At 42.6% G+C, this 14,122-nt stretch overlaps 1 protein-coding gene across 4 annotated transcripts in view; it reads left to right on the top strand.

The window, feature by feature from the left end:
• Positions 1-12,864, top strand: part of elf1 (E74-like ETS transcription factor 1) — a 38,781-nt gene extending 25,917 nt beyond the window's left edge. For 2 of the 4 annotated variants that reach the window (XM_035669045.1, XM_035669044.1), the window contains exons 2-10: positions 1,150-1,484; positions 1,990-2,046; positions 5,159-5,333; positions 6,019-6,123; positions 6,273-6,431; positions 6,570-6,653; positions 7,293-7,485; positions 7,691-8,050; positions 9,783-12,864. In XM_035669045.1, the coding sequence (XP_035524938.1) occupies positions 1,413-1,484; positions 1,990-2,046; positions 5,159-5,333; positions 6,019-6,123; positions 6,273-6,431; positions 6,570-6,653; positions 7,293-7,485; positions 7,691-8,050; positions 9,783-10,569 (1,992 nt within the window). In that variant the 5' untranslated portion in view covers positions 1,150-1,412 and the 3' untranslated portion in view covers positions 10,570-12,864. The remainder of the gene's footprint in view (positions 1-1,149; positions 1,485-1,989; positions 2,047-5,158; positions 5,334-6,018; positions 6,124-6,272; positions 6,432-6,569; positions 6,654-7,292; positions 7,486-7,690; positions 8,051-9,782) is intronic. The other 2 variants (XM_035669046.1, XM_035669047.1) reach the window with 2 other exon arrangements.
• Positions 12,865-14,122: the final 1,258 nt, after the last annotated feature.

Below are 14,122 nucleotides of genomic sequence, written 5' to 3'. Positions count from 1 at the left end.
ACACACACACACACACAGGACCACCAGTTCCCTCCCCCCGCTGCCTGTGATCACAGTAACTCCCCGAGGGTCAGCACAGAGAGGCTTCCAGTGCATCATCAGACGAGAGATTTCTTGCCTCTGTGTGTGTGTGTGTGTGTGTAGAGGTGGGGTTCGTTCAGACCCTCTCTGCCCCATCATGTGATTATAATGTCAGCCCCCTAAGCCTTGTGATCTAGGGTGTTGTGCGGAGGGGTGTCGCAGATGGAGGCAGTTGTGAAATGAGAGGCGTTAGTGATCCTTCTGACTATACGCTAGTATGTTGTTGTGCTCATTTTAGAGCTGCAAATAGGAATCGATTAGAAAATTGGCCACTATTGTGATATTTTGTGTTATTTTTCAAGCAAAAACATTTGGCAATCATTTGATGGTTCCATGTTCTCAAATGTGAGAATTTGATGCTTTCTTGTTCTCACCTCATAGTAAATTTTATATTTTTAGTGTTTATTGGACAAAACAAGCTATTTGAAGATGTCACCTTGTGCTCTATGTTATTGTGATTGTCATTTCAATAATTCTATTAGTTGCAGCCCTAGCTTTTTTTTATATCATATCAACACATGGTTTCAGCTTTTAAGCCTCAGAGTCTGAAATGGATAGACAAATAAGGACAACTTTTTAATACATCTCTGATATTTGGATTAACAAAGGTATTTTGAGCAAAAGTAACTGTACAAGATAAAAAAAAATTGCTTTCTAATGCTTGCAGGAATACATTAACATTGTCATTAAACCTGAAACGTGTTCCAAACTTCTTTTTTGTGAGCACAGAAGAGTTTATTTCAGTGTTTGTCAGGCAAGGAGGCAGGAATTGAGGCAGTGATCCGATATCTCTGCTGAAACTTGTGGCTTTCTCAGCAACACACGAACTAGACATAGCCCAGATATGTATGTCCTGCTTGAAACCGTGTAGGTCTGTTATTATTTGAATGGTGAATTTTTTTAGGCCTCAGCACCACTGTGGGTTTCTGTCCCCTTACACAAGTACTCTTTCTGTGTGCTATCTCTGCTCCTCTCTCCCTCTCTTGTCTCTCTTGTCTCTCAGTGAAATTAAACTGATCTAATATGTCTCCTGACCTTAGCCCCTGTCTCTTTCTCCGTCTCTACCAGGTGTAGATGCTCCAGGCGCAGCGGGAACCAGCCTCCGTGTCAGAGAGGGACGAGGCTGCTCCCACCTGGGCCACAGCACTCCTGTGAAACTCAGCTCGTGGTCTCTCTCTCGGACTACTAACCGCCCAGATTAGAGAATAGAGGGGCGGCAGGAAAGCCATTTTGTGAGGTGAAGCTGAGTCTCTGTCCGTGCCGAGAAGGAGCCAGGAGTCGTCGTAGCCAGGATATTTTTGGCTGCTCCCTGCCCTCTGAACTCCACTGCCATGACGACTGCAGTACAGTCCAGTGAACTGGTGTTCGAATTTGCCAGCAACGGGATGGACGAAATCAATCAGGTGAGTATCGCACTAGAGAAAGCACATTTTAAACTTTTAAGATTGTCTGTTGCTTTAATGCATGACTGGGCTTGTAGGCTACATTTTTTTATTTGATCTAAAGACCTTTGGACCAGCGTCTGATGATCCATCTTTTTCAGGCAGATGTACTGTATGTGATCTGGTTGATAAATGTAAGACTTTTCATAGCAGGGCAAACAAAACTTGTGTAAACAGCATGGTCACTGGGGTAGGATTAGCTGTGGCTCAGAGCCTGTGATCTTTAACTCTGACAACATGTTAGGGAGGCAGGCAGAGGGGAGGATGGAGCAGAGAGAAGGTCTGGGAAGAGGAGTGCGGGCTGCTGGGAGCACAGGAATGGAAAGATTGAAAAACCTGCAGCGAGTTTAGGGTGCGTGGGAGGTTAAAAGGGTGGGGCTCGGCCATGACTGTGTTTATGGCACAGAGGTTACTGTGTGTATGCCATGTGAACCTGTGCCTATGTGTCTTTTCATTGCCCGGTCAGGTGTGCAGTTATCTCATCCCCACACCCGTGTCTGAATCCTGTGGAGCAGGCTTGATTGTAAGTGTGGTTGTATGTGTGTTTTTTGTGTACCGGTATCTGTATGTGTATATATGGAGTGACAAGTTGTCACTGGATACCTGAATAGCACCAGTTCAGGTATAACCTGACAGACCAGTTACAAGGCTGCTTGGAAGGGATTGGATTATTCCACTAAAAGGTCTTGCATTGTTCCAGCGCTACAGTTTTGTTCCTTGCTGCACCCACTCAGCTTGTTATGCAAGCACTATGCCCCTATTTACCAAGTCCTGGAAATAACCCCAAAAAGGAACAACAGACTAACTTACTATTGCAGTGGCCATTTTGTTTCTGCTTCTGCCGGCTGTAAAGATTTATTTTGGCCACAATAAAGCTGTTGGAGCTGAGTGAAATCATAGAGGAGGTTCGGTAATGATTAGCCATGTTATATTGGTTTTTAAGTCAATAAGTAGCTCCCTGAAGTGTATCTTGTAATGACTGCAGGATGATACTTCTACTACTGTGATTTTTCAGCAATTTTCAATCTACAGGAACAAAAGACATTTGGCTATTAAGTAAACAGCCCATTTTTAAAACGTGAGAGTACGTATCTCATGTCAGACAGTTGGACTCCATTGTGGTTGAGCAGGTAAAGCAGAAGAGAGTGGGGTGTGGGGGGAACAGCTTGCACAGATGCTGTTGCTTTCAAAGGCAGAATGGGGAACTCAGAAATGCAAATCGACCTGATTATTATCGCTCCTGTTTCCCTACTAGAAACACTGTTCAAGTCAACGAAAAGGAAGAAGTAGTTAAAACCTTTATGATATTCAATATTATTTGTCAGATACTGGTTCTCCTGACCTCTCTTTCACAATTTTACACCTTTCGTAGTTATTATCATGCACATTGCAACATGCTTTTCAAATTGTCAGCACTTGGTTTACATGACAATACAAGACTAGTTTGAAGGCGTTCCCAGCAAAAGCAGAATCCAGTTAACATCAAAACAACAGCAGAGACAGCAGCTTCAGACGTCTCATGCACTGTCAGCAAACTGCGTGGGACTTTTTGCGTTTGACGGGAGGGGGTGGGAGGTACTCCTGTTTCAGGAGCTCAGCATACCAATAGTCAAAATGCCTTTGTCTACACACACTCTCACTCAAGGACAGCAAACATCATTTAAGCCCAGATGAGAAGATGTGATTGCCTTGCTGTCTAGCAAGCTGATAATATGTCTACCAAAGGCTCTGTTTAATGGGAAACATTCAGTGAATGTCAGTGAGACATTGATAGCGTCTGTAGTCAAAGCAAAAGTCAGGGTTTTTATGAGCCCCAGGAGGCCTCAAGGTTTTGCTGCTGAGATGACATAAGCTATTTGTTGTTGATCTTCAAAGTTATGGTAGACATCTTGTGGAGCCATCCTGCTGTAGACTCACAGACACCTACATTAGTACAGTCTATTGACTTACTAATAAACAATCCTGGGGTATATCCTGCTAATCCTGCTTGGGAGGACTAACCGTTAAATACAGTGTCCAAATAATGAGCTGGTCTGTTAGTTTCCTGGTTAAAGTGTAGCTGAAATGGGAGTGTATCCATGGACTCCATTGCCCCGTTTTCCCACCCCCCCGGCTCAAAGCCCAGACACCTGGTATGCCCCAGAGGTCCAAACCAACAATGGACACTTGTCCAAAGAGACAGATAAGCCTTTATTCATGTTCCTCGTACTGCACCTTTTCTCTATCCTGTTCCATCTTTAATCAGGTCATGCCTGCAAGAATGTGGTCTTAATTGATCTCCATTTATATTTACTGAATTCTGCTGAGTGTTTTTAATGGGAGAGTTTTGTGATACATCCAAATCGACCCTAGTTCAATCAGCAGGGCAAATGTTTTAGTGGTTGCACCTTGGTAATTATAGGGCAGCAATGTAAGCGTCATTCTGATTATATGGGCAACATGGTAATAAAAATGTGTTTATCCAGTTATGCATACATTCAATGTCACTGTTTTTTTAACTTGAGAAAATATTGTCAGAGATGGAACGTTCTCCATCTTTGGTAGGCTGAAACAGTGCCGTTACGATGAACATTTGATCAAAATGTCTTCATGTGTTTCAGTGGGGTTTCGACATTTAAATACATTTAGAGGCCAGTCTTCAAACAGCCAAAGCAGTTGCAATAGCTGCTTGGTACTGACATGATTTCAGTAAATGTTTTCAAGTGTTGTCTGCTGCCATCTGCTGGTGGTCAGTTGATTCTGAGTTGTTCTGCATCGGAGTACCTGGAATGACCTTTTCATTTAAAACAAAAGCCATGATCATGACATAGAAATGTTCAGTTTCAGTTTGATGATTTCCAAATAAGATCTGCCTCTCATGTTGTTTGTGTTTCATACTTGAAATAAACAAACTGACAGCTGTCACTTAAGGCCACAAGAACCAGAGAAACATTGAAACAAGAGTTGTCGAGGAGCACATGGCTTATTCAAAGGAATGAATTAGTCCTTATGTACCTCCTATTGACACGAACCAAACGCCCATTGAGCACTCTTGACACAGAGCAGCTCTCAGATATGTTGGGATCCTCAGTTGGTCCTCAATGGTTTCACCCAAACTCCAGTAATTCCCTCTGTCCCCTCATTACTTCCTGCATGACCTGAAATGAGGCAGCAGGGTTAGAATTCCCAAAGCACGTTCAGGACATGATGAAGGAGGTGCTTGCCTGCAATTCATGATTGATCCATTAACATTCATTTGGGTTTATATAATCTCTGAGCAAAAGATTAACTCCTCAGGAGAAGTAGGCCAAATCAAACAGCTGGTTCCTGTCTTCTTCAGCGGGTCCCTGTGGACGCTGCAGCACCACAGAAATGCGCTCTCCTCCATGCTATGTGCCTCCACATTAGCTGAAATTGAGTATGAATCTACAATATTTTACAAGGCAATAAAAATAAGAGACCAGATCCAGTTATAACATTAATCTGATGTCATCTGGGGTTTTTATATTGCATTTATGATGTGAATTAATGGTGTTTTTATTGCATATTCACATGCATATGTGCAAAGACCATCAGTCCTCTGCCTCCCAGTGATTGCTCCTGTGTTACAACATCTCGTATCTTTCTCTGTATGTGTGTTTCCTTTCTCTGTTCAGCTGGACGACCCGTCAGTATTCCCAGCAGTGATTGTTGAGCAGGTGCCAGCAGCCGATCTGCTGCAGGTCTATTCAGGCCTGGAGTCCGATGAGGTGACCAACGGCATTATGGTGGACACCACTCTCCACGTCGTGGAAGAACCTTCCATCTTGGTGGGAGGCGTGGACCTCTCAGGTAAAGATGTTTACTATAACTTAAAGGGAATAGTGCTTAGTTAGGTGCACATACAATACACCAATGTTTAAGTCCAGATAAAAAAAAACATTTTCTTTTTGAGTTGTTAATGAAAGAAATGTGAATCTCACCATCTATGTGTGACTTTAGTGTACATGTCTGTACTTTACAAGAGTTTCTTAGAAAGACCTATGTAATTTGATACTAATTATTGAGAAATTAGAGAAAGTATTCATTGGTATAATTCCAGTTAACTAATTATAGTTCATCGCTATAACGTATAGAGCGCATGGTAGGTCACATTCACATGCAGCATGCATGGAAGACAAGGTTTACAATAAGAATGAATAATTTGCATTTAAATGGAGCTATTCTTTGAGACATTCCTATTTTCTTTAAAACCAGTACCAAATTACATAGTTTTTCCAGGAAACATCTTGAAAATTGATAGGAATTTTGAGGGTAATTACGGACCTGAAAATAAGGCGTAATCATCATGTTAGCCTGTACTTTTACCTGATCAAAAACCCTGTTTCCCATTTTGTCCTTGATTATCTTATTATTATCTATGCTGGTAGTTATGCGAGCCATTCGGCCATATTCGACAAAGCCCCTGATATACAAGCGCACTAATACCACAATATATGATTTCATACTGATGAATTTATTTTTGTGTTGTGGACAGAAACAGCAGTCTCAGGTGCAGAGGACAGTATGGAGACGAACGAAGCTGCAGCAGCTCTTCTTAACATGGAGTCTCCAAACAACATTTTGGACGAAAAGCGTATGAGTAAGTTATTTTTCACGTTCTGCAGTTTCAAAAATAACGGCAAACATTTCAACTCTGATTTAACATTGTTGGTATTTTGAGCAGGAGACACATTGTTTATGGTCTATTCATGGTTTGCCTGTGTTTCTGTATCTCTTGTTCACATATAGTTCACACCTACGGCACTCTGTTGGAGTCAGACTTATACGTTCCTCTGAGGCCTGACCAGATGGATAATAGTGCCCTTGAGATGTCCCTAGACGAGGACACTTCATCCATGGATGAGATACCCCAAAAGTGTCCCTTAAAACCGCAGAAAAAAACCAAAGGTAATACTGTTGTCCCTTTCCTCCTGGTTAGAGCACAGGAATGATCTCTTGTGCTACAATTTCAGTGTTGTAAGTAATTGGATGATTTCACTGTGACCTCTCATCTTATAACGCACTACCCCTCAATTTGAATCATAGTGCGGAAGCCGCGGGCGGTGCGTCCCTGTTCCCCTATCACCACCCCTAACCTGCCACTCAGGAAGAAGAGCAAAGAAGGCAAAGGTAAGCCTCACTAACTAGTTCGCTTCTCTGTAATGAGCCAATAAAAATCAAGGTCTCTCCTCCTCTTGTGTACGCTCTGTTTCCTCCTGTGGAGTGTGCAAACAGCAGTCCTCAACCCCTGCAGTCCAGCGGGGTTGAATCTGGGCTAGTTAATGGATGAGGGGATCTCAGAGTGCTGTGTTTCACAGGGAAACAGAAGTGATTGCAGGCTGGAGGGCACATTGATGCTCTAGCGATAGAAGCAGACTAGTGCTGCTCGATGTGAACCCTCAATGCACCATACAGTGTGACACAATGAGGAGGGGGCCGGGGAAGGCAGGTTCAGCTGCACACATATACATCACCCTGTCATGGTGTCTGGGATTCAAGTGACTACTGGGAGTGTTGCTGTTTTTAACCACTTCTGGCCAAAGCATCTCACAAATTAGAGTAATCTACTCCCGGGCTTGGTATAATTAATTCCCTTCTAAGGCACACATGCACACACACAACTGACAACAATCGTTATAAGAAAATAGTAGTTTCTCCTGTAACAATTACTAAATGAATTATAGATATCTATAGCACAGCTCTAAGGCCCCACCACGAATGTGTGAATGTTAAAAACATGAATGAATTTACTTCCCCCCCAATTTGCAGGCAACACGATCTACCTTTGGGAATTCCTTCTGGCTTTACTGCAGGATAAAAACACCTGTCCCAAATACATCAAGTGGACACAGCGGGAGAAAGGCATCTTTAAGCTGGTGGACTCAAAAGCTGTTTCAAAGCTGTGGGGAAAACACAAGAACAAGCCTGACATGAACTATGAGACCATGGGAAGAGCTCTCAGGTAAGAGGAACGGACAAATGAGGGCCATTTTCCAAAGCGTCATTGTCACGCACATTAGCTCCCATTTATCTGTGAACCCTGCAGACATGATTCCTCAGATATGTTCATGATAACACACTGGAAGGACAGTTTAAAATGTTATGAGGCTGTTAAATTTGAATGATGATATCTATAACGTGATAAACAGCTCTACTTTTTTCTCTAGGTACTACTATCAGAGAGGCATTCTGGCTAAAGTGGAGGGGCAGCGGCTTGTCTACCAGTTTAAGGAGATGCCAGCTGATCTGGTGGTAATTGAGGATGAAGACACGGGCTCTGATGCCAATGGCGGCTATGGAAATCAGAGATCTACCAACGGGCGGTCTGTGGTGCGTGGAGGGTCCAAAGGGCACGGGAGGGCTCATGGTCAACACCATGTCTCGATGAAGCAGATGAAGAAAGAGCCTAATGATGAATATCTGTACCAGGAAGCAAATGGTGGACAGACGGAGCATCTCCTTCAGTCTGTCCATATGTTGCAGGCCAGCCAAGGGTCAATTGTCCAAGACCCGACACAAGCTATGAGGTAGCTCTCTTTCAATTACACAATTACACACACTCTTTTAAAGTTTTACACAGTTTGAATTATACAAAGGTCTTTTGAGAGAGGCTGTCAGCTAAATAAAGAATGATTTAATTTAATTTTTATTTGAGTATAGCTCAGTGGGTGTTAGAAAACATTAATTTCTGATCAAAGGTTAACTAGACTAGACTACTAAACAAGAGCTAGACTGATGAATTGGCTGGGTGATTTTAGCTTATTCCAGATTTAGCAATCATGGTGCATATTTCAGTGGATAACTAACATGAAATTGTAGCACAGAAAGATTAAGAATATGTTTGAGATAATTTAGAAACATTGTCCTTCATACATAGTTTATCCACCAAAAACCACTTGACAGGTTTAGTTTACAATTGTAAAATGTCCTGATCAAGACATCTTGGTCACAGTTCTTGACTGATTGACATTTTGGCAAAGAGTTTGATGAGAAGATTGATACCACTCTCGTATATGCACACCAAATGTGAATCTACAGTGATCAGTCAGTTAGCTTAGCTTAGCATAAAGAATGGAGACTTGGGGAAACACCTAGGCTGCCTCTACCGTTTGTCTGGCAACGTCGCAGTGATAAAAAGACTTACTACGCTAGACTACGCTATAATCTAATGTGTTAATTAGTGAACTTCTGGTGGGCAGATTGGGTTGCCTTTGGACATTGCCAAGCTAGATTTTGCTGTCTGCTAAGCTAAGCTAAGCTAACCAGCTGCTGACTGTAGCCTTAAGTATGTTGAATAGGCACAGTGGTAACAATCTTCTCATCTAACTTTTGGCATGAAAGCAAACTATTACCGTAATGGATCGTTATCAAAAATGACCAAAAGACAAAATCACATCAGGTGATACTTTGTTATTGATTTTTTTTAACTGTCACATATCAATATTAGTATGGACCTCAAAAATCCAGCGATGGACAGACTCCAAACCCAAGAAATACATTGATCAGCAAAATATTTTCAGATAAGTTTTCGCGGTGTGAAGCTTATTTATTACTTGACACAATTACTTGAATATAGTTCTTACACACACGCACGCACACGCACGCACACAGAAATGCCCTTGTCCTTGAACTTCACATAATACGACTGACTCAACTCTTGTCAACCTTTTATTAATGGCTTCGACTTGTAAGGGAGTTCAACCTTACATCTACGAAAAATAAGCTTTTCAGAAATTAAGATAAACCGATTGAACCTTTGATGTGGAGGAGTGGACGCCGTCACGGCAAAACCTATATCATATAATCCAATATAATCCAGTAGTGCTGCAGTATACTGCCTTTGTAAATCTTATAATATTTGTTGTTTGTAGACAGTAGAGAGGTGTTGATCCAACTCTTTGGTGCTCTTTGTTTTGCATTATACAGGACAGGTTATTGTGTTCACTGCCTGTATAGTCAATGTGTTATCAGTCATCTGGAGTTTTTTCCCAAGCTGTTAACATCGTCTGCAGTTAAGAATTAAGGAGAATAATGATTTCTGCAGTACAGCTGACGACGCTGTTTGCTATATTAATAAGGGCATTAGTGCTGCTGTTTAGGATCATAGCTGTGCGCTGGGTAACTTTCTCAATAGGGTTCCATTAAAAAATAATCCTTGTCTATATTTGCAAAGATACAAACTGAATATTCAATTACAACAGCTCTGTCAGAGAAGATTAAGAAACGCGAGCACATATTCCGTTCATTTTGTCTTTCCAGGACCATCACTGCTCCTGCATCAGTTCCCATGGTCCTGACATCTCCCCTCACCACTGTTCTGGCCAACGGGGACTCCAGCCATGGCTCCCCACCTCGGGTTATTCTCCATACCATGCCCTCCACCACAGCAGGTGGTAAAGATGTGCTCACCATCCAGACAGCCTCTCTAACAGGTGGAGCCAGCAGCCTGCAGGATGGCCTCCCTCAGCAGCTCCTGGTCACCAGTCTGGGCTCCTCCGTTGTCTCCACCTCCTCCTCCTGCACTTCCCCTCCAGGAGTTATTAGTTCCACCGCTTCCAACCACAATGGTCTGCCTCGTCTGGTCACCATCAACACAACCTGCGGGCAGACCATGGTGGCACAGCAGCCTGGCACCGTAATTGCCACCGTGCTCAAATCCAGCGACCTCTCGGGGCTGCAGGTCAAAGAGGAGCTGCTGGATCCCAGCTACTTCCAGTCGATGGTAAACGGTGATCCATCACTGGTGGCAAATACGTTTGAGAAAGAAGAGATTGAGGTAGGGGAAGCCGAGCTGCAGTATAGGACTGTGATCATTGATACTAGTCAAAGCCAGGGCCACGAGGCTGTGAGTGAAACTATAATTAATGGACATTCCTCCCAGAGCAGCAGCCCTAGTGAGGGCCTGACCCCTGTGGAGGAGCTGGAAGTGCGTGGGGAGATGTCCCTGCAGCCTGAGCAGGGAATCAAAGGCCTGCAGGAGCTGCCACTGTCTGTCCAATTGCCTGCAAACTTTATCCAGATAAAGACAGAGCCTGCAGAGGCTTAGGGCTGCAGGACTCCTCCACACAAGCTGAACCAAAATCAACCATTGAATCCATTTTGACCACAGACTTTTCTTTTACTACCACAGTGATCTGATCACAGATCAGAGCGAGGGGATCTTGGCAGCAAGTTGCTTTTAAAGGTTGGTCAGTTCAGCCTCAGGATTTATTGTTTACTCACATATATTGTGACCATGTGCCTAATTTTAAAAATCAAGGGAGTGTTTAGTTTTTCTAAGAAGTCACTTTTCAGATTATTGGGATTATTTTCCAAGGACATTAACCCCAACACACAAAGATAAAGATACACAGGAAAGTACACATGCGCACACACATAAAACGAGCTCCCCCTCTAGGAGAACAGCCATTGGATAAACCAGGGATCCCTGTCTACCAAATGTGCCAGTTAGTAATTTTCTTACCTTACATCTCATTGGACTGTGTTTAAAGAGGAGAATGCAACAAACCAAAACAGGGGACTGAATGCCAAATGGTGCAATGAAATCAGACTTCTGAGAATGCGCCGAGGGTGTGTGTGTGTGTGTGTGTTGTTTTTAAACCACATACAAGCTTCTTTTTTCCATGGATGAGGGATGGATACTGTGTCATGGTTACCAGGTGAAAAACACTTCTCAGAGTTTAATTGAAGAGTGCCTTACAGGAAAGTACAAACAGCTCGAGACTCTTTCTTTGAAATGTCTGGGAAAAAGATGAAAAACGGACTAAATGGCTTTTCAGACTTTCAGACTTATTTTCATATAAACAAAAAAGTTATGCATTCACTCGCTATTACTCCTGGCCTTAAAACACTGTGTTACTATGGAAATGGGCATTTTCTGTCCACCAAGGACAGTCCAACATCAAAACTGTTTGTATAGAGCTGCAGACCCGAGGCACAGCAAGATAGGGAGGCACAAATGGAGAGAAAGAATACGCAGGATAAAACAGATTTTATCAGCATCTGCTTCGGAGGCTCCAAGGTTTAAATCCTGCTTATATGAAATGGAATTATATATATATATTATACATATATAATATACAATTGAGATTCAATTTTAAGGCCATAGCGAATTTATTTATTTTGTGAATTTCTAAATTCTGTATAAAAAAGGCACATTTGTCTTCTATTTACATGTGTAAACATGAGGGAAAATACAAAGAATATGAACGTTGATACCAGGCAGCCTATTTGGTATTTTTTTTTTAAGACCAACATTTTTCATTTGTATAGCATTCCATATAATCAGCTTTGGTATTTTCTTGAGTTTTGGACTCAGCAGCATCATTATTCCACTGTTATATTCTCTTATTGTAGATATGCCCTGTTGTGTGTCTGATTTAAACATGTACTGAATGTGCTTTGGTTCCTTCTTTTCAGCAGACATACCTCTTTACCTTTTTCAACAGTTAAGCAGTAGGGACTCTGCATTCAATAATATTATGTTCTGTGTACTGCATAAACTACGACATGTATCAATCAGTATGTCTTTGAAATCATATCTCAAGTTTCTTTAGTAATTTGGTACAAAGCCGTACCAGCTGTTTTTTAAAGCTCCTCTTCCTCTCCTCTCCTTTCCTGCTCTGGCCTTGTCTCCTTTCTCCTTGTCTCCTCTCCCTTCTCCTCACGTCTCCTCCCGTCTCCTTTCCTTATTCCTCTTGTCTCATTTCGACTGGTCTCCTTCTTCCTCTCCTGCTCTCGGGTCAGTCAAGTCTGTGCCTTCTTTATTTGCTGTCCTATTTTGTTAAGGACCGCTCAGGCCAGCCATCTGATTGGCCCCTCGGTCCTACCGGGGATGAAGCCATATTGATCCTGAGAGGTATCACAGCTAAATTGGTTGTATTTTCCACCCGGACTGTGGCTGCAGAGTTAGGACATTCAGACATACTGACCTCCATCCACACTGGCACCTGAGGGCAGGAGTTAAACGCTGCTTTACAACCCCACATTAGCCAAAAGGCTCTGGGTCTGCAAAGACACTCTGAATGTATGCTTACTGTTTAAGTACATGCTTATGCAAATTTTTGACAATCAATAATTACACTGGGTTACATTTGCATCAAAATTTGTCAGTCTTTTAGTGGGGATTTGCTGCTTTTTTTTTTGCGTTATATATATTTCCGTATCTGCCCTGCGTTTTCCTTCAAGCACTGTTGTCTGTGAGATGTTGAGGTATGTCCACTGCTTATGTTTTGTTGCTTCTTTTGTCTTGGGTTGTCATTGGCTCCCTTATGCTGAATATAGAATAGATTTTTAAGAAAAAGTCAATGTACTAATTAAAAACAAAATCTTCTTCACTGAATATCCTCTTTATTTGTTTTGTTTTCTGTTTGTCAAAGGGGTTTTGAAATTGTGTGAGGCACAGACAAAATGACAAAAAAAAAATTAAACTTGCAAACGAATAGCTAGCAAGGGGTTAGTAAGTCAATTAATTTCTACTGTCGGGATAATGAAAATGAAAATGAAGTATTTCTGCCTTGAAAACTCAGTCATGTTGTTGGGCTGTTGCAGCTTTGAGGGACTTTTCGACCACATGGAATTTGCAGGCCAGAGACTGATTGGACTGTACTTAAGAGCACTGCTTCTCTAGTTGCTGTGGGTGGATGAATACATTAGCATGTGACATGCCCAGAGCTGAAGACAGCCGAGTCTGTCACCACAGCTTGCAGAGTGAAAAGTGTGTATGTGTATGTGTGTTGAGACTCTGGTTGGCGAGTGGAAGGGTTACACTGAATTGGATTGATTCTGTTAGAGCATGTGGTATGTTGATGTGTGTGTGTGTGTGTGGAGAGGAGTGTGTTGGAGGGGGGTACATTGGCTTGGGTTGACTGTGTGTGTGTTCAGGGTCGGGGAGGGATGGTGGTGGTGTTGAGGAAGCTGTCTGGCAGCAGGGCTTGCCTACTGTGCCTAGCTCTGTCTACACCCACATGCACAGCTGTGTACCACACAATCCAATCTTGCCATAGGGTTAACACACATGCATTAACACACAGTCACACACACAGAAAAACAAGGCCAGAGGTTCATAAACAGCCGCAACCACCACTACAACCTTCTTCACACCAGAAAACATCTTCCTGAGCCTTTTGCAAATAGGAAAATAGTTTGAAATGATTCTCAAATTATTGCACAAGCTCCACATTCAGCCACAAACCACCCTCCATTACATCTAAGCAGACACTTTGCTTTTCTGTTCAGTGGTTCATCGATTGCCTGCCATATGGTAAGCGGTGGTTGTTATGGATTACTAAAATAATGAAAGACTACTAGCAGCCGTTACGTCTGTGCTTTTCCTTTGGTTTGTGAGTCAGAGACCCTGAAGATGGAGCGAGAGTCGGGTCCTGGGAGAGGAGGACTATTTCTGTGTCGCCTGCAGCCACTGACACAGCGCGAGTGTTTACTGCTGTGCCATGCTGCCTCTCACAGTGGGAGCAGTTGAAGGATGACGGCTGACATTATTGTGCCTCCAGCCTGTAGCAGGAACAGTACAGGGAGAGCTTATTTAACCATCAGGTCACCAGACTGACTGCAACATTACAGAGAAAAGGACTTGATGACTG

The sequence above is a fragment of the Morone saxatilis genome, unplaced genomic scaffold (genome assembly GCF_004916995.1).
Source record: "Morone saxatilis isolate NCDOM2014 unplaced genomic scaffold, NCSU_SB_2.0 Contig22, whole genome shotgun sequence".
Classification (NCBI taxonomy): domain Eukaryota; kingdom Metazoa; phylum Chordata; class Actinopteri; family Moronidae; genus Morone; species Morone saxatilis.
The sequence above is the reverse complement of the archived record's forward strand: the minus strand, read 5'-3'. Positions and strand labels throughout refer to the sequence as shown.